The sequence below is a fragment of the Eutrema salsugineum genome, unplaced genomic scaffold, assembly GCF_000478725.1.
Source record: "Eutrema salsugineum unplaced genomic scaffold, Eutsalg1_0 scaffold_8, whole genome shotgun sequence".
Taxonomy (NCBI): Eukaryota; Viridiplantae; Streptophyta; class Magnoliopsida; order Brassicales; family Brassicaceae; genus Eutrema; species Eutrema salsugineum.
In genome coordinates this window covers 1752007-1779264 of record NW_006256414.1, presented here as the reverse complement: position 1 = coordinate 1779264, position 27258 = coordinate 1752007, and the positions used below count along the sequence as shown (strand labels likewise).

At 36.7% G+C, this 27258-nt stretch overlaps 6 protein-coding genes across 8 annotated transcripts; 1 reads left to right on the top strand and 5 right to left on the bottom strand.

Moving 5' to 3' along the window:
• Window positions 1-221: 221 nt before the first annotated feature.
• LOC112090198 lies at window positions 222-1172 on the bottom strand. Its single transcript, XM_024160889.1, has one exon. It carries the CDS (start codon window positions 1170-1172, stop codon window positions 222-224), a length of 951 nt encoding a protein of 316 aa, XP_024016657.1.
• A 312-nt stretch (window positions 1173-1484) lies between these two features.
• LOC18009757 lies at window positions 1485-2481 on the bottom strand. Its single transcript, XM_006391808.2, has one exon. It carries the CDS (start codon window positions 2273-2275, stop codon window positions 1706-1708), a length of 570 nt encoding a protein of 189 aa, XP_006391870.1. The 5' UTR covers window positions 2276-2481; the 3' UTR covers window positions 1485-1705.
• Window positions 2482-3372: 891 nt separating this feature from the next.
• Window positions 3373-5187, bottom strand: LOC18009683. The gene is given in 3 exon segments (XM_024148491.1): window positions 3373-4012; window positions 4749-4771; window positions 4773-5187. Coding segments are annotated over 3 exon segments (894 nt in total). The 5' UTR covers window positions 5151-5187; the 3' UTR covers window positions 3373-3519.
• Window positions 5188-7679: 2492 nt separating this feature from the next.
• On the bottom strand, window positions 7680-11304 carry LOC18009682 (phosphatidate cytidylyltransferase 1). The gene is made up of 12 exons (XM_006391806.2): window positions 11114-11304; window positions 10458-10593; window positions 10050-10303; window positions 9789-9940; window positions 9512-9653; window positions 9118-9274; window positions 8958-9005; window positions 8785-8871; window positions 8439-8567; window positions 8296-8352; window positions 7872-7955; window positions 7680-7777 (listed from the first exon to the last, which is right to left on the bottom strand). The coding sequence occupies exons 2-12, from the start codon at window positions 10530-10532 to the stop codon at window positions 7682-7684; spliced, it is 1281 nt and encodes a 426-aa protein (XP_006391868.1). The 5' UTR covers window positions 10533-10593; window positions 11114-11304; the 3' UTR covers window positions 7680-7681.
• An 8940-nt stretch (window positions 11305-20244) lies between these two features.
• On the top strand, window positions 20245-24706 carry LOC18009752 (leucine-rich repeat extensin-like protein 2). 3 transcript variants are annotated; one of them, XM_024148676.1, is made up of 4 exons: window positions 20245-21684; window positions 21842-21921; window positions 22328-22491; window positions 22567-24706. In XM_024148676.1, the coding sequence occupies exon 4, from the start codon at window positions 22569-22571 to the stop codon at window positions 24561-24563; it is 1995 nt and encodes a 664-aa protein (XP_024004444.1). In that variant the 5' UTR covers window positions 20245-21684; window positions 21842-21921; window positions 22328-22491; window positions 22567-22568; the 3' UTR covers window positions 24564-24706. The 3 variants fall into 3 exon arrangements, with proteins under 3 accessions (XP_024004444.1, XP_024004441.1, XP_024004439.1); XM_024148673.1 differs by having other exon boundaries at window positions 21842-22491; XM_024148671.1 differs by having other exon boundaries at window positions 21842-24706.
• A 456-nt stretch (window positions 24707-25162) lies between these two features.
• On the bottom strand, window positions 25163-26875 carry LOC18009751 (rho GDP-dissociation inhibitor 1). The gene is made up of 5 exons (XM_006391804.2): window positions 26610-26875; window positions 26308-26374; window positions 25742-25966; window positions 25512-25636; window positions 25163-25308 (listed from the first exon to the last, which is right to left on the bottom strand). Exons 1-5 carry the CDS (start codon window positions 26790-26792, stop codon window positions 25237-25239), a joined length of 672 nt encoding a protein of 223 aa, XP_006391866.1. The 5' UTR covers window positions 26793-26875; the 3' UTR covers window positions 25163-25236.
• Window positions 26876-27258: the final 383 nt, after the last annotated feature.

Here is a 27258-nt window from a genome sequence, read left to right as displayed (position 1 = left end):
CAGCCCAACGTAAGTCCATCCCTTCGATAGCACAGACACCGTCCGTAGGGATGATGGAATAAACCAATGCCTGATATGGGAAAGTTATAGGTTACAGGAAATTGTATCATTGAACAACATAATGTAACTGATATTATAATAAGTGACAGATATTCCCAAGGATACTTATTAATTTGTCAACGCTCAGATTATGTACCCGTTAACTATGATTGTAAACAGTATCAATAAGTGAGGTAATTTACCTTCTCCTCCTCATCGATTTCTCGTGCATGGCTGGGACTAAGCATCATTTTCACAACGCCGGAAGATGTGGCTCTTTCAGCCAGATCCGCGGCATCGCAGCCGAGATTGGCCTCCTGTCCGGTGGATACATCGGCGGCGGTGTCACATTCATCTTCGTAGTCACTATCAGACTCACCGGATGGAGCTTGAACTACCTCGGTAAGCGTCGGCACTGCAGCCATCATTACAAGCTGGATGGCATAAAAAAATCCTTTTACGGCGATTGTCTTCTGCGAGAGTTCCAATTCATCTTTGGATTTGATGCTAGATACGAGCAAATCAAACCCAACTCTACCCCAAGGGTATGAAAGAAATGAATCAATGTCCCTTATGAGCTCGACATGCTCGGGGACAATCTTGGTAACATGCGAGGTAGGAACCAAAACAGAGGCAGTTACAGCGAGGCAGGCGCATTTGAATCTCTTCTCTTTGTCTGTAATTTTTCTTTTCTGTAACATGTGGATGACGGAATCAACAGTGCATGTCTTAAGCAACCCAAAGAGCTCAGGCCAGTACGGTTTCTGGGCCACAAGATTTTTAAGCTTCCTCGTCTGAGCAAATTTCCCACACTCGAGCCCTGTAACTAGAGCAAACTCTCTGAGAGAAAATCTCACTGGCCGACCAGCAAACAGAAACCATAATTCATGCTTCTTCTTCACACGCAAGAGACGAGCGAGCATGTAATAGCCAAAGCTCCCGGAAAATGAAGGCTTCTCCATCGTCTCTAGGAGCCGTCCAAGTTGGGAATCACGAAGCCTCTTTGCTTCATCTTCGTCGAGAGAATTCATAATAGCCTGTACCGATTTTGATTTTTGGTAAGAATTCACCCTCTCTCCGACGGGCTCTTGGCCGGCAGCAAAAATTCTCTCAGGCAATTGAATGTTAGGCATCCTTTAATATATTTCAGACGAAACCAATTAGTCATATATCAAAGCAAAAATTCATGTGCAAAATTGAGAACGGTGTAACGAAAACTTACTTACAGAAATCGGCGACTACAAACTGTAAAATTGGATGAAAATGGATTCCAGGGATGAACGGCGGCGAAAACAAGAGAAAGAAGCTTCTGGGTTCAGTCTAATTAATAAAATAACCTAATAAAAATATTGTTTACCAGTGTTCGACATTTGCTTTGATCGATGAGGCTTATTGTGTAATATTAATAAGATTTTTGAATTTCAAATTATTGTGTAATATATTACTGTTTCTCTCTGACGCCAAAATCTTATCAAGATCGGCGATGCTTGCTAATAAGTAGGGAGCATAGGGGTATAGTCGGGTTATTAAAATGCTAACAGTGTCGAAATAGTGCGATGTATATTCTTGCAAATATAGTACAGTATCATGGTCATCTAGTGCATTTTCTTCTTTTTATGTCCTTGTAATTTCCTCGCCATTTTCAAGCAAAATGATTGGAAATTTCTTAGCCCCAAACCCCAGAAAATTTCTGACCAATAAAACTCATAATCTTCTCAACTGATCCTTTCTCCTTCTCCACTTCTCCACCACCACAATTTCCATCACCAACCGAGTCACCACCAACTAACTCGTCCAAACTCGAATCTAACTCACTGAGTCTACTCGGTACGACCGAGTTAACTCGAACGCAAGATTTTCCCGATCGTTTTCTCCGATCTTTTCTCTTCTTCTTCATCTCCAAGCTGTCTTCGAAAGCATCGATGATCTCGTGAATGAGTTGGCGATTCGGTGACGAGTCCCATCTAACCCAGTAACTCGTGTAGCAGCTAAAACAATCGCAGAGGAAAAGTGGAGAGTGATGATGATCATCTTCGTTGGCTTTGTTTTTCTTGAGCCGAGAGATACGATTCGGGTCACCGGAGTTTGAGATGAGGTAAGCAAGAACTTCACGGTCCTCCGCCGAGAGCGCCGCCACGAGAGAGAGGATGGCGACGGGGAGGAGAGAGAGAAATTGGTCGTCCGATTTAGTCGCCGGCGACGGATGAACGGTTCCTTTCCGACCGAGTTTCTTCATAGAGAGCGAGAGATAGAGAGAGAGAGAACAAAGAGTCTTCTTGAAGAATGAGTCTTATGGGACTTTGAATTTTGAAAGGGCTTTTCTTTATTTTTGACTTATTTTGAAAGGTCTTTTTGTTTTTGTCGTCTAATTTTGAATTGTCTAAGACGTACATTATATTTCCTGTCTTTTTTTTTGTCAAAACTTTATGTTTCTTGTTTACTTATTTTAATATTACATTCTCCTAAATTATTTTAAAATTTGACATTGAAGGATATAAAAACAGTATATTTATCATGTGCTACTATAACCAAATTCCGCATGAAAATCAAAACTTTTCTTTTTCTTTTTATTTTTATCAAATTTTGATATGTTATTGGCTCATTTCCGTTTGATCTCATGTAATTACTTTCCTCAATAATGTAGAGTTCTTAACCAAAAAAAATGATGATAATAATGTAGAGTGACACACAATATGTTTGTATCAGTAGATAATTAAATACTCCATATTTTTTGGAATAAAAAAGTATTTAATTGTTGAGGTTTAGAAAATGTTTATCTTATGAATAATGTTTTTGAATTGATTAGGTCTGTTTATCTTATGGATTTATGTAAACTCCCAATGTTATAGAAATACTTTATAAGCATTTTTTTTTGTAATTTGTAATTTGTTAATCAAAACACTTTTGCGGCCTTTGTCACTCTTGTAACTTGTAAGATTGTTTATTTCTAGTGTCACTGGGCCAAGATCGGTATATGAACGGGCCTCCAAAAGTTTGTACTCATTTCGCATCCAAAATAAATCTGATTTTGTCGGTTTACTTAAACCGGTCCGAAATGCCAACTCTCCAATATCGTCGTTTTGATATTGTCATTTAATAGTAACCGAACAAAAGGAAAGCTATACCACACTTCTTCAGGTTACTACCGTGACGAAGCAGCTTATAAATAACCCGTCAGCAAAACAAAATACATATTAATTCGCTTAACTAAATTCCCAAAAATCATCAAATATGTACAAACACAACACGAAATTAGCTTACATTAGCTCAAAATTCATAAAGTATTATATTTTTTTTTTTGGTAAAATGTTAAAATTTATACCATTTTCTGATTTTTTTATACTTACAACTTATATGGGTCTACCTTTACAAAAGAAAAAGGCAGGACCCGAGAGAAAGAAAAAAATACAATACTAGAACAGTTAAGGAGGATAACTAATATTCAAAAAGTTTCATACTTATTTTATTCTATAATCTACATTACACGTCAACTCCACTGGCGTTAAAAGCAACCGTAAGCTGACTAACCATAACCTTAAGACCTTTTGCTTCCCAAAACTCTTCCTTGCAACCTTTAAACGGCGTCGTATCCACGCTACTACTAGTATTGTTAACCATTTCGTGATTAATCGTCCAAGTTCGTTTATAGGAACCAAACCACTTAGCTTGCATGTAACCGTTTCTCCTCCACGGTGGCACGTGTATCCCCACGTGCTTCATCGACTGTCTCATCTCGTGGCACATGATCCTCACGAGATGTTTTAGCTCCTCCGGAGTTCCCACGAAGACACGTGGCACTTGGCTTAGTATCGAGATGTACCTTTTCGTTGGTCGGGCTATCTCAAACTCTCCGGCCAGGTTTGTCTCGACGATGTAACGATTACGGTCTCCTCCGTCGCATATAACGTCGACGTACTCGTATTTTCCGGCGGTGTTCTTGCCGAATCTCTCCCACCGTGACTTGCAAAGACCTATATATACGGTGAATATTGCGAATTATTTATCTCGAAATTTTGGTTCTGTTTGATATTATTAACAAGCAATGGCAAGAATCACAGATAAAACATTAAAAAAAAAAATTAATATCGATAATTTAGTTGGTGTACTAAGTTATAATTGAAGTCAAAACTTCTTGATATAAAAAAATGATAATTGAAAGTACAGAATCATAAACGCGATGAAAAACAAAATGAGTTAACTAATTCATTTTTGTTTTCATAAATTTAGTTTCTAAAAGTTCTTGAAAACTTCGGTAATCGTTAAGTAAAAAACATTCTTGAAAACTTAGCTTCTACATGATGATTGATAATACCAACAGTTAATTAGTACTTGTGAAGTCGTGGATGAAAAGGAAAAAGAAGGAAAAAAGAAGTGAAATATAGAACCACGATCGATGATAAAACTTGATTGATTTTTGTCGACTAAAACTTGTAAAAATCACAAGTCTCGTTAAACCTAAATCAGAATTCTACACACACAAAAAAAAGAAAAGAATTCTACGTTGTGAAATTTGTAAAATTTTTACACATGTTAATTAACTATAAGTCTATAAACCCCCCCCCCCCCCCCTTGATTTTTTCATAGACAGGTAAAATCCTCTCCAATAATCCCCCTATAAGTTCAATACATAAAAATGTAAATTCCAATATGTTATGTATATAAGTGGATAATTTCTATCATATATGTAAGGCGATAGATATATTTTTACTGCATCAAAGCCCTTGTTACGTAGCAAAAGCCATCTATCGACGCTTAGGAGCACAATCTTGAAGTATATCTCCGACGAACTTTCCAACGACTTGCGCCGCAGCCAATATTCTCAACCGCTCTTCGCCGCCGGATAAACCTTCTAGAAGCTTCTGTAACCTCTCCTTCACATCATCGTACCCGTTGTCCGAAGAATCCATTTCTTCCTCCTGATCATCATTCTTCACCGGTAATATTACTTGTCCCTCTTGTTCAATAAAAGATGCGACCAAATCCGAAAGATCCGCCGTGTCCTCCGGCGAATGATCGCTCCCGCTGCTGTTATCACACGGTGGTCGTGCACGCGCCGCCGCTACGTTAAAAGCCGACTCAATTCTATTGAATCTCCCTCGAAACTCCACCATCTTATTATTCTTTTTGTCGTCTTGTATTCTATATGATAAGTCTGTTTGACGAGATACTATGATTCGGAGAATTTATCAACGTATATTTATACATAGAGATTTATTAGAGAGAACTAAACGGAGTAAACGACAAAATGTTAAAAGATGACAACAGAGTGGTGAAACTATGTTGAAAAGTATGAAAAAGACAAATAGTAGTATACTTCATTTTAACTCAATTAGGTGAGAAGAATTAACGCCGTTTATGTAACTTGTAATCAACTCTCGGTTTTATTATAACACTATAGTGTCTACATTCATTTTGGATCAAAATAAAATCTCTAATTGTTCAAGTCTTTATTCCGAATAAAAATCTAACGCGTGAATGTGAATCATAAGCTGAATAAAATTTTCAGATTTATTTATATCTATAAGAAAGTTAGTTTACATACATACGACAAAAAGAGGCTATTTTGTTTTACTAACGTCCACGTCATATTATTTATGTATCGGCTATCAACTGATGACGTGTGCTAAGACTGGCGTGTTTAGTCTAAGGTGCCGGCGCGTGCCAGACAACAAGTGAGTCAAGGTTAACATGTGATTGTCACGTGACAAGATGTGCTTATCGTTTCTTCCTTGTGAAGATTTTGTTTTGTTTTTTTTGATAACATTGAATATTATTTTAAAAAATGCCTTCGACCATTAAAATTTTAAAAATATAATATAAAATATTACTCCCTCTGTTCTAGAATAGATGATATTTTAGAAATTTCATTCTTATTAAGAAACAATAAATATGTATTATTTTTAGTTATTTTTTTGTCTTTTCACTTTCTAAATTTTTTTTTCACACACCTATTAAATGCTCTATAATAATTATGAATGAACTTTAGCTCCATCACTTGATACTATTGGTTTGTTTACATATAAACATTTATTATTTTAAAATAATTAAATAAAATATGCTATTAAATCATTCTTGTAAAATGTAATAGCATTAAATACTTTCAAAACATCATCTATTTTGGAACAAAGAAAAATTTTAAAACATCATCTATTCTGGAATAGAGGGAGTAGTAACTACATTAATTAAACCGAAAAAATGTATTGGTTATTCTCTCTGTTTTGGAAGGACGTTTGCCGGTTTATTAAGTTTTTTCTTTAATACTCATTCGAATTGAATCTTCAAAACGGTTTATTAGGTGTCTTGCGACGCGGAAATTAGAAGCAGGCGTTAAACCAAAAGAAAGTCTAGATACATGTGTTAAGAAAGTGTCTAAGTTCAAGGTATCTCATATTTCGTTTGCACACCGCGTCTCTCTTTTGGACTTTTGGTTAAAGCTGGAGTATCTGTTTTTCCCTTTTAAGCTGGTCTTGAAAATAGTTGTTGAAAATATTAATAGCAATAGCATCACTTTTTTCAAAGACGTGAAATACATGAGACTTTTTTAACAAAACTGTTATACAGTTGTGGGATAAGTAGTGGAATGGTAGATTTGGGATCAAAATCCTAAGAGCTCTGTTCGAATCGTCGTCTTTGTGATCAAATTCGGATATCGATTACCAATAAATAATCTAAAATTTGTTCGTTAAAGTTTCATCTACGTAGGAAAATAATTTAAAATTCAGTCAAATATTAAAAATTTGATCATTAAAATTTTCATCGTAGATCCGAAAATAATATAAAATTCAGTCAAAATATTTATTTATATTAAAAATTTAATCGTGAAAATTTTCATCTACGTAGATTCAAAAATAATACTCCCTCTGTTCAGAATTATTTGATGTTTAAGGTTTTTACATACAGATTAAGAATGCATTTAATTTTTATTTTTTCTATACTAAAAATATCATTTATAATTCATTTAATTATCATTCAGCCAATAAGAAGACAATCTGCAGAATATAAATGGTCAAAAACAATAAAAGTTCATTAAATTTTACATTGAAAAGTGAAAACATCAAATAATTCTGAAAAAAAAAACCTCCTAAAACATCAAATATTTCTGAACAGAGGGAGTATAAAAGTCAGTCAATATTTATACCGTATAAAAAAGGGACTAACAAAAAAAATATACAAAAAGGCTGTATAGTAAAGTTTTAAAGCTAATAATGTATACGTTTTGGACCTGATTAACGATTTGAGCCATAATTTAAAGCCCAGACCTCCTTCCCAATACGTCACCGTTTTGATCCATTCAATTTTTTGCGGGAAAAGTCCACACACACATCGAATCATGGAACAAAAAAAGAGAAAAAATCCGTTTAAAAATAACCATATACAAACAAATACAAATGAACCACCAATGCTACTAGATAAATAGATAGTAGATACAACTTATAGCTTCAAACCTATTGAATCAAATTGGGAAGACTTAAAAACTTCTAATTTTCGACAACCTTCAAGAGGATTTACAATGCCAGAAAACAATTCTTATCCAATTTCAAATTTATTGTCTCTAGTACTGATATAGAAGGATAAAAGGATATTCCAGAGTTATAAAAACCTGTTCTTGGAGAACCTGAAGAAATGTTTTTGGCAGTGGAAACTATGAGTAACCGATCATTTTTGCCTTGTCTTGAAGCATTTGCCCTAATTTCATGAAGAGAGCTTGTTGTTCCTCGAAGGTAAGGTTCGTCAATATCTATCATGAAACATTACATGATTGATTGATTTAGTCGCAATGCGGTTTTTGATAGATAACAAAGTCGAGATGTATATAGAGGAAGTTCATTTACCTGGTCCAGGATTTTGTCAACCGAAACGCTTTGGGAGACTATAAATGACTGGAGATATATGTAAGCAAATACTGCCATTACCATCTGTGACAATAGAAACAAAGTTATGTTATGTATGATTAGAGATGGGAGTAAGAAACGAAGCATATGTAACAACTGAAGTCTAAATAGTAGGAGGTTGAATCAAAGTTGAATTGGTTTTTTGTGGGAGTATGGGAGAGTTTAAGGACTCTAACTATCTCTTGGTTCTCGAGATCCGCTAGTCCTTGGTTCATCAGTTTATTGTTCTTTATCGACACTTTTACAGATAAAACAATAAAGGATATCTGCAATTCTCTTCTGTGTCGTTCTTAACAAACTCAATTCTACTATTAAAAGACATAATTAACAAATTATGAAGAGATACTAGTTTCATTAGAGTTACCTGGCAGTCCATTCTATCCGTGATTCCACCATGTCCTGGAATACTATCACCAAAGTCCTGCGATTGCAGTTTTTATTAGAGGTAAAATCATAAATGTGTACCGTGAAGCTCAGGTCAAAAATTAGATGGTGTTGATTACAGACCTTGATTTTGAATGCTCTTTTAAACCCGCTAGCGAAAAACCCTCCGAAAGGTGCTATGATTGATGCGAACAAACCGAGGCATAAAGCATGCCACTGAACAGGGAGGACCTCCATTTCCTTCCAAGGAAACTGCAAACGTGTAGTAAGAAGTTGAGAAAGCTCTTGCAAAATTTTCATATAACGGAAAACCTACAGCTCAGTTTAAATACTAATATTTTTTTTGTTAGTTATCAGTAGCTAACTACCATAAAAGTGGCCATAATCTGAACTCTACAAGAACACGCTCTGAAATCAGTTATATACACCACCCATAAGTTTCTTTTAAGCACATGATACCAAAGCTTACCCATTCTGGAATCCACGCAGGCAAAGTAAAAGGTTCAGGTTTGAACATTGGATCAGCATCACAGTGTAGCCAGCCAGTGGACAAATCCTGCAGAATGATTCACAGATTTACTACAAGCTCCCTAAAAGATCGTATTCAAGACCAGTGCCTTTTTTTTCTTAAAAATGACTAACCTGTCGAGGACATGTCAACCATGGGAAACGACCCAAAATATTTGCAAGCTGAAACATTGCGGATACAGAACATTTTCAGGCAGAAGATCGGTGAAGATACAATGAAATGATGTAGGCATTATAATGTGTTAAATGGTGCCGGTAGGTAACAAATACTCACAACAAATGCGGCGATGATAGTTGTCACAGAGGCTCCGATAAATCCCTCCCATGTTTTCTTTGGAGACAGCTTTATTAAGGGCGTTCTTCCAAAGAAGAAACCGAAAATGTAAGCAAAGATGTCGTTGATTATAATTAACGATGCTGGAAGAAGGAACCTGCAATTCAAGCCGCCGAAAGAACAAAACATATCTGATCAATCAAGAAGACAATTAAACTTCAAAACAAAAGTAAAACAGATTGGGGCCAAAATGTGCAAGTTTAGGAAGCAAGGTGGTCGAGGTTTTAAAAGCATAGCCTCATCATATTGGCCAATAAATGGGAGAAGAGTGTTTTATATCAATAATAGACGGAAACACTTAAAATTTCATATGCTGAAATTCTTAAAAATGTACCAGAAGATTCCTTCGAATATGTTGGCAACAGTGAAGGAGGACTGAGTAAACACGACTATCAAAATCATGTGAGTCCATGCATATTGGCCAAACTGGTACTTGTACATCTTCTTTTTTAATGTCAGAATGAACCACATGAAACCTGCAATTTATTACATTAAAGCAGACTCCTTAAGCATCCATGTAAGGTAAATCACATATGCCATGCATCATACATTAACGCCGATGATGATAAACCAAATTCCACAAAGACGACAATATGGTAAGCAAGGCTAACCTATAATATACAAGAAGTAGCAGATAGCCATATGGTATTTGATCAGGCCGCTGACTAGCCGGTATAGGAACTGGTCTTTAGTCACAGTATTGGCTAACCGTTGACTAAGGATCCGGCCATATACGAAAAGCATGGCAGTGAAAAAGAAGTGCCTGCAGAAGAAAAAAAACGAACAAGACGACATGGATCATTTTATGTTGCCTGAGCCAGTACTTTATTAACTAAGAAGATAACTGGACGACAAAGAGAAGCTGACTTTACCAATTCAACTGTTTAATCCCAGGGAGACATTTATCCTCGGGAGCTTTCCTCAGCAGATTAAACAGCTCTTTAGCCATAAATATTTGGATAACAAGCACCATGGCAGTGATATAAAGATGTCCCATGTATACAACCATAACGAAACCGCCAATCATCCATAAGGTAGAGTAAGTCCGGACCATGAAAGATTTGTACTTATTTCGATCATTAACAAGCAGAGGGCTTGCATTCACTCTGTCCCCATCCACAAAAACCTAACCAAAACCGCCAAATCAAAACAAGAAACTCATCAAGCTCACTACACTCTTTTGATGAAGCTATGTTCTATTTCAACATTACATTCCACCAAGCAAGAAGAGAGTAACTAGTCATCAAGAAAATGAAGTTTATGAATCAAAAGAAACAAACCTCACTAGAGCGTTTCCGATGCCTAAGCTTTTGTACCGGCGTTGAAGGGGAGCTCGTAACATGTTCCTCTTCCATGGCTTGTAAAATTTCTGATTTTGCCGAATTGAATCAAGAGGATAACATCTGTGTCCAACAACTAAACCAAAACAAACATCTTCAACCATCAGATTCTACTACAAACTTGATATTGAGTAATATTTCTGCAGCAGGAGAATTAGGAAATCTTACTAAAAACCCTATTAATGGAAGTCAACATCTCAGATTCCCAATCACTTTAATTTTTTTAGCAATCCAGCAATAATTGATAAATACTAATTGAAAACATTTGTGCCCCACGCAGTGAAGAGATTCGACTCTCATTTAAAGATACTTGATAAGAAGACGAGAAACCTCAGAAAATATGACGGAATCGGAAGAAACACTTAAAGGCGACTGGATTTAGCATAAAACCATAGTTCGACCAAAACTCAGATTCCATTTATCGGCTTTTCATAAGCAGAACACGAGAAACAAGATGCCGAAGATACTAAATACTATTCAGAAATTCATTCAAAGAGAGTGAAGAGAGTGAAGAGATTCGAAAGTGTGAAGCACGAACTGGGAAGTGATGAATTCGAATATAAAGTTACAGAAAATGTCAAAAAATTTCGCCATACCTCGTCTTCGCAAGACAGATTTAGAATCCAGGAATAGCTTTGTTTTGAAGCGAAGATCGGTGGAACACAGCGACGAGAACGATGAGATTCGCAGAGAGCTAAAAAGGAAAAAAAAAAAAGGGAATATTGTGGAGAGAAAAAAAGCAAAGCAAAAGCGAAGCGAAGCAGAAAATATCAGGAAGGGATTTTTTTTTTTTTTTCCCCTTTCTCTGGAAGAGAGAGCAAGCACAAAACTTTAATAAATCATTATAATTTTATTTTTATTTTTTTGACGTGACCAAAATGAAGAATTATTCTTCCATTGGAATTTTTTTTTTTTTGTGTCACATATCTGAAAATTCTATTTGTAGTTACTGTTTTGGCTTTTTCTAAAACTATCCATAAGAATGAAACGAAGATTTCAATTTTCTTCTTTTGCACATATGATACATACTTATGATCTAGTGTCCACTTCAATTAACCATTTCATAAATGATAGTGCCTTTCTCATTTCATTATTTTTAGATGAAATAAATAGTCATATGAAAAGCCATGTGAGTAAAAGGATGGGTGAAAGTATCATACGTGATACGTGTGAATAACAAATCTCTAGAGTATTTCTTTCTAATCCGAATCCGGTAAGCCCCGAAATAGATTTCCAACAATACCATTCCTAACTGTAAATGTATAAGAACATGCAAAAAACAAAAGGGTAATTACTTAGAATGTACCAAAATAAAAATAATCATGTTATTACTAGAATGATTCAGTTTTATGTTTGGTATAATTTGAGGGGTGGACATTACATGTAACCCAAGAAAACAACATATTATTACACTTATGCCATTTCTCTCTTTCTATCCCCAATTTTTTTTACATTTTCGAAAATTCATTTAGGATTTCACCTCACATAGTTTTTAACTTTTCATCTTCTCTCTTGTTTTCTGGTTTTGTCCTCGCCGACGGGTCTCACTGACTCTGTTTCAGTCCTCGCGAACGAGGTCCTCGCCGACGGGTCTCACTGACTCTGTTTCACTGTTCGCCGACGGTTATCTGTTCTCCGATTTCATTCCTTCCATCGGCGAACTCGTTGTTGTTGTGGGCGGTTCGTTCTGGACACTCTATTCGTCGGCGTAGTCGGAATCGGAGTCGACGACAATGCATTAACTGAAATCAAGTAAATCTCCACCATAAAACTGTAAGTCTGCCCTATAAGTCTATCTCGACATCACATTTTGAAATAAGTCGACGTTAGACTCAAGTCTACGACAACTTTAATAATGTCTTCATAAATAAGTCGATGTTATAATACGTAGACTTACATATTATATCTATGTTGTCGTAAATTGTATATACAAGTCTACGAGTGCTATATGTCTATGACGTTAAAAATCTACACCCAAAAAAGTCTGCGGCTTTACGTGAACAAGTCTATACTGTAAGTCTACGCTCACATGAAACTCAGCAACAAGTCTATGAAATGGTTAAGTCTACTAAACGGAGGTTGTCGAATTCGATAACTCTGCACCAAAGGATTATAAGTCTGCGATATAAGTCTATCTTCACATAAGTATTTCTTATAAGTCTACGTCCAGAACAAGTCTACACGAACTGAATTAACTTTGTGCTGCAAATCTACGTCAGTGTCAAATATGTCTACCGACAACGTCTACGTAAACGTAATTTGGGAAACAAGTCTACGACACAATATATGTCGACGACAACGCATTAACTGAAATCAAGTAAATCTCCACCATAAAACTGTAAGTCTGCCCTATAAGTCTATCTCGACATCACATTTTGAAATAAGTCGACGGTAGACTCAAGTCTACGACAACTTTAATAATGTCTTCATAAATAAGTCGACGTTATAATACGTAGACTTACATATTATATCTACGTTGTCGTAAATTGTATATACAAGTCTGAGTGCTATATGTCTACGACGTTAAAAATCTACACCCAAGAAAGTCTGCGGCTTTACGTGAAAAAGCCTATACTGTAAGTCTACGCTCACATGAAACTCAACAACAAGTCTATGAAATGGTTAAGTCTACTAAACGGAGGTTGTCGAATTCGATAACTCTGCACCAAAGGATTATAAGTCTGCGATATAAGTCTATCTTCACATAAGTATTTCTTATAAGTCTTCGTCCAGAACAAGTCTACACGAACTGAATTAACTTTGTGCTGCAAATCTACGTCAGTGTCAAATATGTCTACCGACAACGTCTACGTAAACGTAATTTGGGAAACAAGTCTACGACACAATATATGTCGACGACAACGCATTAACTGAAATCAAGTAAATCTGCACCATAAAACTGCAAGTCTGCCCTATAAGTTATCTCGACATCACATTTTGAAATAAGTCGACGTTAGACTCAAGTCTACGACAACTTTAATAATGTCTTCATAAATAAGTCGACGTTATAATACGTAGACTTACATATTATATCTATGTTGTCGTAAATTGTATATACAAGTCTACGAGTGCTATATGTCTACAACGTTAAAAATCTACACCCAAGAAAGTCTGCGGCTTTACGTGAACAAGTCTATACTGTAAGTCTACGCTCACAAGAAACTCAGCAACAAGTCTATGAAATGGTTAAGTCTACTAAACGGAGGTTGTCGGATTCGATAACTCTGCACCAAAGGATTATAAGTCTGCGATATAAGTCTATCTTCACATAAGTATTTTTTATAAGTCTACGTCCATAACAAGTCTACACGAACAAGATTAGTAGACAAAACTCCTTATTTCTTTTTGGCGGGAAAAAAGGATGGTGGCATTTTTGTAAATAAATACCTTGTTTTACTAAAAAAATAATGACAGTTTCGTTATAATGTTTCTGATAACAAGTAAAAATAAGGGTAAAAGTGGTATTTTTGCTGTAAAAGAACTTTTTAGTCATTTTTCAAACTTTCGATATATTATAGTAATAAAATGTAAAATTTATGACTTTATAGTTATTCACCCAAAACAAAAACAAATGATCTCTAGTTTTGTCTAGTTCACTGTAAAATAGACAACTCTAACCATCATGTGATAAATGCATAACGAGGAAGATCTGGTCAAAAATCAAACCAGTACTCGACTCCAATTATGTTTTTCTCTGCGAGTATGATCCCAAGTCAGGGAGACAAAGAAGTGAAGAACCAATGCTGATAGTAATGTTGTGCATGCACAACCCCACGTCATTTCTAGCATATGCATGTAATCGGCAGAGGATTTACAAGGATCTTCGAGATGAAGTTATGCAACATTGGCTTCTTAAAAATGACAAGTGTGCCAAGCTGCATTAACTAGAGCCTCTGAAACCTTTGATTAACGATCAGTGCCTAACTGTCGAATTTCGAATACCACCAGTAGTAGCAAATTTTGATTGACAATAGCAGTATTGATTAAAATGAGAATCAAATCGATCGCTCAAATCGACACATTAGATCGATTTCTTGTGTATCAAAATCTTTGAGATGTTCTCAGTTGACTGTAGACGTTGAATAAGTAGGCAAATTAGAAAAAAAAAAAGTTGGCATATGGATGAGTGTAATACTGCAGTTAGCAAAATGGAGAAGTAGCGATGCGATATATTTTGCATAGAGATTTTTTTTTTGAACTAATACATAAATATCACATAATATATCCAATCATGAATCATCCAACAAAATCATAAAATTGTTTTTAAATGGTATTTGCTGGAATGTCCATCGAAAATATTGGCTGTGACGATAAACCAAATAACTTAAAGTGATATTTTAAAATATTGTCTATAGGCACCCAATATATTAACTTTGAGTGTAATGTTGTTGCAAACTTTAGTTCCTAATGTTCTTAAAGACTATATCATTTTTTTTAAAAAAAAAGTAGTATGATGAGTTTAAAAACTGACTTTGTTACTTTACCATTACTTAAAAAAATGCAACTATATTTCTGTATAGACTAGATATTTTGGTATTTTTTTAGTTTGTGTAATATATCTTTATATATATATATATATATATTTAGAATTAGAATGAAGCAAGTATCCAATATTCGGATTGGATATCTCAAAATAATTAGAGAAGAGCTAAATAATCTCAGAATTGCTGGGCACATGGGGGAGACGCATGACCTGTCTCGGCCTGTTCAATTCGACAAATTGTCTCCCAAATATTATAATCTTATCATTTAATAGAAAACAGTTCATTTAATTTCATTTATCTCAATTGACAGAAGAAAAATTAAATAATCTGGCACAATATATTATACATAACATAAATGTATACAAACTGTGCCAGATTATTTAATTTATTTTATCATAAACATAATCTTGTTTTCCAATACATGATTTTTTTTTTATTGTAAGCAAATTCCATTTTAAAATTCCCTCTGACTGAAGATGTTTATTAAAATATTATCAAAAAACATATATCTACAAGACTACAAAAACAAGTATCACAATTTTTTCCTAATATGGTAGAAATACTGTCGTACCTATGGCTAATATTATGACCTTCTTAATTGAATGAAAAAGAAGAAAGAAAAAAAAAGATGACAAAATAAAAGAAAAAAGAAACACGGGAAATTGCACATTTAAATCCTCAATTATTTGCAATCGGCACAAATAATACCCAACTATCAGAATGGCAAAATAATTCCTCAATGTATCGTTGACCACGCAAATTAGGGATTAATGAAGTCAGCAGTTAACTCTCTTAACGATCGTCGTTAATATTAATTTCGTTCTAATACACAAGTGAACTAAAAACCCCAAATAAAAAAACCTAAGACGATATCCGGCGAAGCTTACCCAGGTCCGGCGAGTTTGCAGAGCTTTGATTTCATTGAGAAAGCTTGAAATCCGGCAGAGAAATCATGAAGAACATCATGAAGAACAAGAATGCTTGCCCAGAGACGGACATAAAGTCATTTACAAAGACATCGCTTATCCACCCGAAATCTGTAAGTGTCGATTCTTTTAGCTTATTCTTCTATCCAGATTTGAGTAAGTAGAATACAAAATTGAATAGAATTGAAATCGTTTGAGTGTAGGAGGAGAAAAATTCATACTCTAGGAATGAATTTGGGAGTTCATCTAAGTATGGGTTCATCAATGGAAAAAAAAGGATTTCCAAAACAATGTGTGTGTGGAAGTGATGTTACCATTTATACATCAGCATCAAAAACTAATCCTGGACGTCCTTACTTTCGTTGTGCTGTTTCCAGAGAGGTAAGTTACTACTGCTCTCTACCTTTGTGTTTGTTATGTTTAGCTAAACTCTTGGTTTGTTCATGAGAGTAATAACGGCATATTTATGATGATACACACATCTGTTTGCATTATATGTAGAATGGGCATTTGTTTAAATGGGTCGAAGATGGGATATATGAAGAAGTGATCGACTTGTTAGAAAGGAAATCCGAGAATGAGAAGGGGATTATGGGAGTGAATGAGTTGAAGCTTGAGATGGAAAGTGTGAAGGATCAAGTCATTCAATGCAAAACTGAGCTACGCAGATTCAAAATCAACAACTTGGTACTCATTGTTTGTATTTGTGTTTTGGCTTTTGTGATCATTTATCACCTCATGTTGCACAAAAGTGTCGGAAACACACTTTTATTTGGTAACAAGTAAACAAGTTTGTGGTTATGACCCTTTATGTAAGACCAAATTTCTGTGTTTTGGTTTCTGTTAAGACATGTATTTATCTCTTTATCTCTATGTAAGACACAAGTTTGTATTGATTGTCTTATCTTTCTATATTTCTATCTATTGGTCTCTGTTTTGGTTGGGAAGAATTACAGTTTATCAACAGATCTCCACCATTACATCTGAAAAATTAGGAGTAGCTGATACATAGGTTCATACAAAAGAGAAATTCAATCACAACAAAACATAAAGCCGATGACAAGAAAGAGAGGTTCACAACAAAACATAAAGCCGATATTTCAGTCTAAAACAACCTGAAATGCAACAAAAAACAGAGAATGGCTGCTTCAGTTTGAGAAACCAAATCTTCCCTGTGATGATTGAGAAGCTCTTCCTTGTGATGATTGAGAAGCTCCTACTTGTGATGACTGAGAAGCTTCCCATCCTGCTCCAGATAATTCTCCCTACAATAAAACAAGGTAATGGCTATATAAAGCTAGATCAAATCCAAACTACACTAGATCCGAAGCATGTAAAAAAAAAAAAGCAAACCTGGTCTTTCCTTGGACGACCTCTTCTCCTTTTTGGTTCAGGAGGTGGGGTTGGATTATGACACCTTGTCTTGTTATGTCCTTGTTTTTTACAGTTTGAGCAACTAGGAATGCGACCATGGCGTGTTACCTTGTTTGGATTTGATGAAGATTCATGAGGACCTTTTCTCCTAGCATAGTTATTAGGTCTTCCATCTTTAAATCTGGATGGTGGTGGTAACACAGGTAACCTGTTCAACCGAGGCCACAGCTTCATACCTTGGACAGGCTTCATTCCCCTAGCATATAGCTGCACCCACTTCGAAGTCAGATAGTAATCCGAGACATATTCATTCAGGTCTAACTTTTTTGTTGTGATGACACACATAGCATGCATACATGGGATCCCATTCAACTGCCAATAGCCACAACCACAAGTTTTATTCCCCATATGAACGCTATACGCTGTACCATGGAAGTCGATCTCATGTTCATCTCCTGTGGTCATGTAGCGTATGCATTCTCTAGCTCTCTGCCTATTCAACTCAATCTCTTTATCTGCTCTTGGTGTGAATCTTTTCTTCCACCTCTTTGTTAAGAGAGTTCTCTTTGCATTCCTCTCCATGCATTTCCTCCTTACCTCGGTTAAGAAATCCAACAACGGCTTCCTCCTTGTCTCCCTCACATTTCGATTGAAAGACTCAGACAAATTGTTCAGGTTGTCATTACAACAAGAACCAAGCTTGAAGAAGGCCCGAGACCACGTTTTTGGTGCAGTGCTTTGCAGAGAATCATATGCACCCTGATTGTACTTCCTCAATGCTTCCAAGTTATCCTCAAATGCTCCACTAGTATAGCTTCTTGCAATTTTCCAGAACAAACGCTCTAGCTCTATGTCTTTGTGGGTCTTTTTCCAATTTTCCACAATGTGCCTAGCACACATTCTATGTTCAGCACGAGGAAGCTCTGTCTGAACTGCATTGAGGATACCCTGTCACGTCAAGCAAGCACCATTAGAGAAGTGCAAAATCAAGTAAACGATAAACCATTACCCAAAAAAAAAAAAACTTAGACAAACCCTGTGTTTATCCGAGATGATGGTAATGTCAGCTCCATCTTCAAGTGCCAAATCCTTTTTCAGAAGTTGCACAAACCACAACCAATTTGGGTTATCCTCCACATCAACTACTGCCCAAGCAATAGGAAAAAATTCGGTTATCACCATCTCTGCCCACTGCTCCCACATTTGGCCTTTAATATCCCACTTTCATGAATGGTGCATCTAAACCGAATAATAGGCTACAAAAATCCCTTCAGGATGATTTTTATACCTTCAAAACACATGTAGAGCCGGGAAATTCTTTGTCTTGTTCCGGGTACTGGACCAGGAATGGTCTCAATCTCCATTGTTGAACCTGTATTCGACCTAAGTACCTCAGCCTGGTAATCCCAAATTCTAGCAAAATGAGCTTCATGGCTAGCTTTTCTTGCAGCTGCGAGTGATGCCTTTGCTCTCCTACACTGATGCACACTAACATTCATGTTGTACTCTCTTTTTATTTCATCAACCATGAATTGCGACTTGATTTTAGGATTCAGTCTCAACCTTTCTTCAAACAGTTGTGCAATGGTACCACTTTTCAGAAGTTTTGTCGATCCAGATCTTACACAAACATGTTTACCATCGAAGTACTTAATCATCAGCTTGTTTTTGCTCTTCTCAAAAGAGCAATAGACCCTCCAAGCACAGTTTTCTTCTTTTTCTTTTGTGCACTTTGCACCAAGCCTGCTCTGAGATGATTTGTACATCTTGATATCATATTGTGTCTTCAGAGAATAAGTGAGACATGCATACTTGAACTCCTCAGCATTGTTGAATGTCTTCCCTAAAGCCAAAATGTCATCCGGACCAAAGTTGAATGGCCTTTCCTCTGTCCTATTTTCGTCTTCATCATCATCTGTCAAAGGATCTGGAATGTGTTCATCATCCCAGATATCATCTCCACTATCATCATCACCATTTCCATCTTCAGGGGCACCTTCTCCAAAATGCGAAAACCATTCATCATCCTCACATATTTGCACATTGACTAGCTCCTCCTCAGGATCATTATCCTCTGGATTTTTAGCCAAAGCTGGCTCACTCTCTCTATATCCTGCAGTGTCTTCAACAATTACTGGGCAATCATCTCCTTCGACCGATGAATCTTTATCAGACTCTTCTGGATTTTTTTCAGCATCTGCAACTTCCTGTTCATCAGCAAAACCTCCTTCTGGTTCATCTGCACGACCTACTCTCTCTTCATCTACACTAGCTACTCTCTCTTTATTAAACAACACAATTTCCAAACACACATTCGCCGGTTTTTCAACATTGGTAGCCATTTCTCCATCAACATTATCTCTTTCTAAACCCATATTCGTTTCTTCATCAGTTACCCTGCAATCGAAATTCTCTATTCTAAACACGAGTTTTGATTAATCAAAATTCACAAGCAAAGTTCGAAATTACCTCGGAGGATCAGGTTCGGGTTCTGGTTCTCGATTTCTTCGAACTGGAAGCTTCTTTCCGCCTCTTTTCCACATAGTCCTAACCATTGTTGATGGAAAAGCTTGTTTCTTCTGAATCGTATCGCTGCTGTAACTCGCCGGAGTAAGGTTTATTGCTTCGCCGGAAATCACCTTCTGAATCGTTTCTACTTGGAGCTTTTTAGGGTTCAAACTAATGAAATCCCGATGACAGAAATTAGAACGAAATTAATACTAACGACGATCGTTAAGAGAGTTAACTGCTGACTTCATTAATCCCTAATTTGCGTGGTCAACGATACATTGAGGAATTATTTTGCTATTCTGATAGTTGGGTATTATTTGTGCCGATTGCAAATAGTTGAGGATTTAAATGTGCAATTTCCCAAAGAAACACTCCATTTTTTAACAGTGAAACGACATCGTTAAAGTTAGCCATTAACTTCAACGGCATTTCTCGAAATCGTATCCGATCCAGTAAAACTCTCTCGCCGGAGCATAACTCGACGACGCTTCCCGGTGTGTCGGAGTCAGCGTTTTATAAAAATTCCTACACCTCCGGCGATTCAATCCGTCCTAGACTCCGATTGTTTCTTTCAGATCCGTTGAATCGAAACTGAAAAAGCGTCTTCGTAGTGGCCCTAGGAGTACATATCCTAATTTTGCTCGAATGTTTTGTGATCTGTAACTAGTAACTACAAATTGAACTGTGTTCGTTTTCTTCTTCCATGATTAAGTATGTGTGTTATAAAATGGTTTGTGATTTGGTCTGCAACCAAGTGCCTAAACCATGTTTAGAAAAATAGCTAGTTTTTTTATAAATCTTGATTTGGATGCAGTTACTAAGATAGGATTTTGACTATAGTAAAAGACCGAATTTGATTGTTTATTTTTCTCCAGCTATTACCTATTGTTCTGTGTGTTTTGGTATGATCGTTGTTCATATATATAAGCTTGGTTTTGAGCTTCAAGTAGTGTAATGGTTTTAATGGAACAATGCTCTGGTCTCTATATTAGCCTTGAATGTTTCTGGTTTAATATACTGTGATTCAGCCATCATCCAGATATTAGTAATACTTTCTCTGGAACATTGTATCTAGAGCTTCACAGAGATTTCTCTCTGAAGATCACATTTCTTGTTAGTCCTCTTTATCTTACATTTAACCAGATTGATGCTCTTATATCTTTAGTCCTCTTTATCTATAGTTTGCGATTTTTCGTCTTCTATGTTAACCAGATTAATGGTTTTTAATGGAAAATGTTCTTGTCTCTATATTAGCATTGAATCTTTTTGGTTTTAAGAGACTGTGATTCGTCATTATTCCAATGTTGGTTAATGTATTAGTGATGCAAATGTAAGTATGTAAGATCTTGTACCCGAAATTTGAAGCGAGATTTGAAGCGAGATTTATAGAATGCTAAATATATTCAAGATTGGAACTTTCCATGAGAGAATTTCACTTGAAAATGTAGTTTGCTTCTGTTGTTTCAATTCTTTTAAATCCAGTCTCTTGGACTTAAAGAAGCATTTTTTTTGTTTCAGTGCTGTTGTTAAATCTCTTTTTCTTGTTAATCATCTTAATTCACATTGCTTCACATAGATTTCTCTCTGAAAACCACATTTCATGTTTGATGTTTCTTATATATTTTCCGTTCTATATATAAGGTTCATTTAACCACACTTAGTTTGCGATTTCTCGTATTCTGTGTTTTGCTTGTTTTTCAAACAGACAGAGTATATCTTGCCCGAAAGATCTCACATCTGCTCACCAATAAACCTGTAAGCCTTCTCGATTAAAAATAAAGATCCAACTGTTCTTACAATGCACAAAGCATTACAAGAAGTATGAGATAAAGTTTCATTTGGAGCTAAAAACAGAGGAATGCTTACCAACAGGTGATATTTTGTTCTACGTAATGTATATTGTGACAGACAAGCATCCAAGTTAATGTTTCATGGTCATGACTGTTTGAGTTATTAAACAATTTTTTTTTTGAATTATCGATAAACGCGTTTTATAGGTCTGTGACGGCTTATTAGTATTTTTTTTCAGAGAGAATCTTTGGGGACATGTATCCAAGTTATAGAGTATAGTCGGTGACGGTGGCTCCATCTATGGCCGCGTAATTATAGGTCAGTCTTTTGTCTCCTCTGTATTTTCCTCGACGTGCCAAATTGTCATTAATCAAATACCAAAAAATCCATAAACAAAGAAAGAGAAGTTAAGAGAGAGAGAGAGATACGACTTCTGAGTTTTTTTCTAAGTGTTTTTATAAAGAAGCACATGGAGATCTTAGATGTCACAATTAGTAAGGTGGGTCTCTTTGTCCCATGTGCCATAATTTTCTCATTTTCCCACAAAGAAAACCTCTCTTTCTCCCTCTCAAAAGTTTCAATTTTTCATGTTGTTGAGTTCTTGAAACTTCGAAACAAAGAAAATGTTGTTGTTCCCTTCTCTTCGTCTCTTCTTCTTCCTCTTCCTCTTGTTCTCTTCTTGTTTCTTGCATATTAGAGCTGCTGATGATGAAGATGATAACAGTGGAATAAACGGTGACGATTTCAAAGTCGACCCGAGTCTTAACTTCGAAAACCCGAGTCTTCGTCAAGCCTACATTGCTCTTCAATCATGGAAACAAGCTATTTTCTCTGACCCTTTTAACTTCACAGCTAATTGGAACGGCTCAGATGTTTGCTCCTACAATGGTATTTACTGTGCTCCTTCTCCATCTTCTCGTCAGAAAACCAGAGTTGTTGCAGGCATTGATCTTAACCATGCAGATATGGCTGGTTATCTACCTCCTGAGCTTGGTCTTCTCACTGATCTCGCTCTCTTCCATCTCAACTCAAACCGGTTCTGTGGACAAGTCCCAATCACGTTCAAAAACATGAAGCTTCTCTACGAGCTTGATTTGAGTAACAACCGTTTCGTGGGAAAGTTCCCAAAGGTTGTCTTATACTTGCCTTCCCTCAAGTTCTTGGATCTCCGTTACAACGAGTTTGAAGGTGGAATCCCTTCCAAGCTTTTCGACAAAGAGCTTGACGCCATTTTCTTGAACCATAACCGGTTTCGGTTTGGGATCCCTGAAAACATGGGAAACTCTCCGGTTTCCGCTCTGGTTCTTGCGGATAACGATCTTGGAGGTTGCATACCGGGAAGTATCGGTCAAATGGGGAAAACACTCAACGAGATCATCCTCTCCAACGATAACTTAACCGGTTGCTTACCACCGCAGATCGGGAATCTCAAGAACGTGACGGTTTTCGACGTTAGTTTTAACCGGTTAAGTGGTTCGTTACCGTCAAGCGTTGGAAACATGAAGAGCTTGGAACAGCTTAATATTGCTAACAATGCGTTCACAGGAGTGATCCCAAGTAGTATTTGCCAGCTCTCTAATCTTGAGAACTTCACTTACTCTTTCAACTTCTTCACTGGAGATGCACCAAGATGTGCAGCTCTCTCTGGAGACGATGTGATGGTTAATGGTTCGATGAATTGTATCGCTGGCAAAGAACGTCAAAGATCGTCTAAAGAGTGTTCTTCTCAAGCTTCACGTCCTGTTGATTGTAGCAAATTTGGATGCAACAACGTTTTCTCTCCACCACCTCCTCCGTCTTTTAAGATAGCACCTACCGTCCGTGTACTTCCTCCGCCTCCATCTTCCAAGATGTCTCCTGCTTTTAGAGCTTCTCCACCACCTCCTCCGTCTTTCAAGATGTCTCCTTCTGTCAAGGCCTATCCTCCTCCGCCGCCTAAATATGAGCCATCTCCGCCGCCTCCTCCTTCTTCTGGAATGTCGCCCACCGTTAGAGCATACCCTCCACCGCCACCATCTCCTTCGCCGCCATATATCTACTCATCTCCACCACCACCACCACCTGTAGAGAACTGTCCACCCACTACGCAAAGTCCACCACCACCACCGCAATATCAGCAAACTCCTTCACCGAGTGAACACTATCCATCCCCTGCACCACCTTATTACCAATACACGTCTTCTCCGCCACCACCACCACCGGTGACAACAAGTTCTCCACCTCCGGTCTACTATACGCCAGTTACACAAAGCCCGCCTCCTCCACCACCGGTTTACTATACGCCGGTAACACAAAGTCCTCCTCCTCCACCACCGGTTTACTATGAGCCGGTAAGACAAAGCCCTCCTCCTCCATCACCGGTTTACTATGAGCCGGTAAGACAAAGTCCTCCACCTCCATCACCGGTTTACTATGAGCCGGTAACACAAAGTCCTCCTCCTCCACCACCGGTTTACTATGAGCCGGTAACACAAAGTCCTCCACCTCCACCACCGGTTTACTATCCTCCGGTCGTAAGCCCTCCACCACCGGTTTACTATTCACCTGTTGCTCAAAGTCCTCCTCCACCACCACCAGTCTACTATCCGCCGGTAACACAAAGTCCTCCACCACCACCACCTACCTACTATCCTCCTCTAACACAAAGTCCACCTCCACCATCACCGGCATATTATCCTCCGGTAACACAAAGTCCTCCACCTCCACCACCAGTTTACTATTCTCCGGTAACACAAAGTCATCCACCGCCACCACCGGTTGAGTACCATCATCCGGCAACCCCAAACCACTCTCCATCACCACCACCGAAAGGATGCAAAGACGATCCAAGTAATGACCATCACTACCAAACACCACCAAAACCTTCTCCACCGCCTCCATCCTACGACGACACACCTCTTCCTCCGATCCACGGTGTCTCTTATGCGTCTCCGCCTCCGCCATCAATCCCATACTACTAAGTTTATACCCATGCATTAACTAGTGGTTAACGTGGCCACTAGTCACAATGATCATATATTCTTTTGGCTTTGAAACTATTTGTGTTTTGGTTTTCGAGTTCTTTTCTCCCATGAATATTTTGTTCTTTTATTTCTTGATTAAACAGAGACTGAAGTATATAGTTTTATATATTTATTTTATTATTGGTTACCAATCATATTTGTATTTTTTTCGATAATAATGTTCAGTAAAAATATACATTCCTTTCACAAAAGCCTCTTCTCGCTTTGGAAGTTTTACAATATTTGTCGAAAGAATTTTAAGTCTTAGGAACTATTAGGGGAACTAATTGATCGTTTTAAACCGAAACAAAAACGTTTCTTCGTTTTTACCTTTGAGTCTTGGACCAAAGATCATCAGCTAAAGACAACCAATAGTATATGATAATATGACCGTTACTATCCGATATTGCAAAAGAAGAGTCTCTATGAAACATTACAAGATACAAGATCACGAGAAAAATCCATCGATAGTTAAATACTCAAACAATAGCTTTTATTCATGCTCATTTAATCGAAAGCTAAATAAATGTTCTACTCTGCAAAATCGAATGTGAGACAACAAAAAAGTACATATATCAAAGGGTTTTTGGTCTATATAGGTTTAGACTTGAGAGATGTTTGACTCGGTGGATCATTGCCAATTCTTGCGGATGTCGAAGGTGTAGTTGATCTCCAAGTAGCACTTATTATCGTCATCAACGAACTGTAATATACAATGAACTAAATAAGTAATTTGAAAATTTTTCAACAAAGCAAATCATAGTTGCACTTGAAGAAAACCTCAAACTCATCAAGTATATATAGTGAAAGATAACTAAATCTGATTATGAAACACCAAATATTTATAACAACTTGATTATTTCCCCTCAATTTTTTCATCACGTACGTATATGAAACGAGATATACCTTAGTTCTTGCGGAATAGGAACCTCTAGCTATAAATCCAGACGGCGTCGTTTCTTCAGGCATCACATGTTGGTAAGGCTCAGCTTGAGGACTAAACGTACCAAGCATTGCTTTCGTACTATCCACTGCTCCAACAAGCAGAAAACAAATAAAAACGAACATCAATAGAGAATATTCAAAAATATAGACTTAACGATAACAAAGAAACAAGTGAAAAGACAAAAAAATACCCTTGACACCGGTTTTCCAAACGGTATTGTTATAGCGGAGACCCGAAACGATATTGTTGGTGACACGGAAGTTGAAGACAAGTGTGTACTTAGAACCTTCTTTTATGGTAAACCAAGGGCCTTTTGGACTCGGTAATCCATCATCAGGTATCTTCAATATCATCTCTTCTCTGTCTGGAGACCTAATTGTCAAGTCTAGTATCTTTACTACCGGATCCAGTGTCTCTGCATTTTCAGTTTTTGTTAATTGTATGTATGTTAATATAACATTTTAATTTCTACCTTCAAAACAAGAAAACATGATTCATAGTTGGATTTTGTTAATTGTAAATGTCATATAACATTTTATGTCCTTTCTTGTTTTTTGTTTTTGTTTTTTATGTCCTTTCTTGTTTTAACCGAGACTAAGGTAAAGTCAAAATGTTATTTGACTAAGAAACCCGAATCGTCCCTCTCGTACATAATACTTAACTGGAATCAGGTAATATCTCTCTATTTATCAGGATTAACCACATTGGAGTCTTCTAAAACCATATTAACTAAACCGGGTTCTGAATTTGGTTTACCTCCGACATCTTCCAAATCAACGACGCCAATAAGCTGTTCCTTCCATCTCCTCAAGCTTTCATCGTCCTATCAAATTTTCATGCAAAATATGTAACAAAAGAAAAAAGAAAATTGATTAGTTCATTTTCGGGTTGGGGCAAAAACAATTGAATATTATGTTATTCAAATTCATACATGAATATGCCTAGACTAAATTACTGGCAGTACTTTTATTAATATAATCAAACCACAATCACACCATTATCTATAAAATTGTATACTTTAAAATAATCTCATATTAAAAATTTGATAAAGAAAAAACCTTGTCTTTCTCGAGCTGTTCTTTAAGAGCAATCATGGGACCGAGGACGGGCTTCTTGTCTTCGTGATCGTCTTCTTCATCATCTTCTGTTGGAGACAAAGAGCTTTCACTGTTCTTTCTGCTTAGCCCAATTTCTTTCTCTGATGTCTCTCCTCCTTCCTTCTTACCATCTTCCAAACCCATTATTGATTCCTTAAACCAAAACCAAAATGAAAAGCAGAATTTCCCTTGTTGATCTAATAGGATCTTAGACAATGTCAACTGCTGGATTCGAGCAAAATTCAAAAAAAAAAGATGGCTATAGAGGAGAGAGAGAAAAAAAAGAGAGAGTTTGGTGTTTTTTTTTTGTTGAGGAATGTTTATATTTGGAGCTTGAAGAAATGGTCATGTGGTAATCCTATTATTTTGCAAATCTCACTCTCCAAATCAGATTTTTCTAAATATATACAAATTCTACAATGCACGTATATTTCTGTATGGTTACACGTCTAGAGGACGATCTGATGCATGTTCGCTTGCAAGTAGAGAATTAATTTAAACTTATTGGAGACTAAAAAAGGCACATGCCTCGTGAGAATAGATTCGTACGTCTAATAGAAGACAAAGGCTAGTAGTAAAAATTTTATTGGGCTCTATAATCAGTTTAATT

Coding starts and splice junctions, on each gene's coding strand:
- LOC18009682 (XM_006391806.2), bottom strand. CDS start 10,532: ATGGAAGAGGAACATGTTACGAGCTCCCCTTCAACGCCGGTACAAAAG. Junction 9,941..10,049: donor GGGATTAAACAGTTGAATTG/GTAAAGTCAGCT, acceptor TTTCTTCTGCAG/GCACTTCTTTTTCACTGCCA. Junction 8,353..8,438: donor AAAGAGCATTCAAAATCAAG/GTCTGTAATCAA, acceptor CTGCAATCGCAG/GACTTTGGTGATAGTATTCC.
- LOC18009751 (XM_006391804.2), bottom strand. CDS start 26,792: ATGGGTTTGGAAGATGGTAAGAAGGAAGGAGGAGAGACATCAGAGAAA. Junction 26,375..26,609: donor AACAGCTCGAGAAAGACAAG/GTTTTTTCTTTA, acceptor AAAATTTGATAG/GACGATGAAAGCTTGAGGAG. Junction 25,637..25,741: donor TTGGAAAACCGGTGTCAAGG/GTATTTTTTTGT, acceptor TTGTTGGAGCAG/TGGATAGTACGAAAGCAATG.
- LOC18009752 (XM_024148671.1), top strand. CDS start 22,227: ATGTTGTTGTTCCCTTCTCTTCGTCTCTTCTTCTTCCTCTTCCTCTTG.
- LOC112090198 (XM_024160889.1), bottom strand. CDS start 1,172: ATGCCTAACATTCAATTGCCTGAGAGAATTTTTGCTGCCGGCCAAGAG.
- LOC18009757 (XM_006391808.2), bottom strand. CDS start 2,275: ATGAAGAAACTCGGTCGGAAAGGAACCGTTCATCCGTCGCCGGCGACT.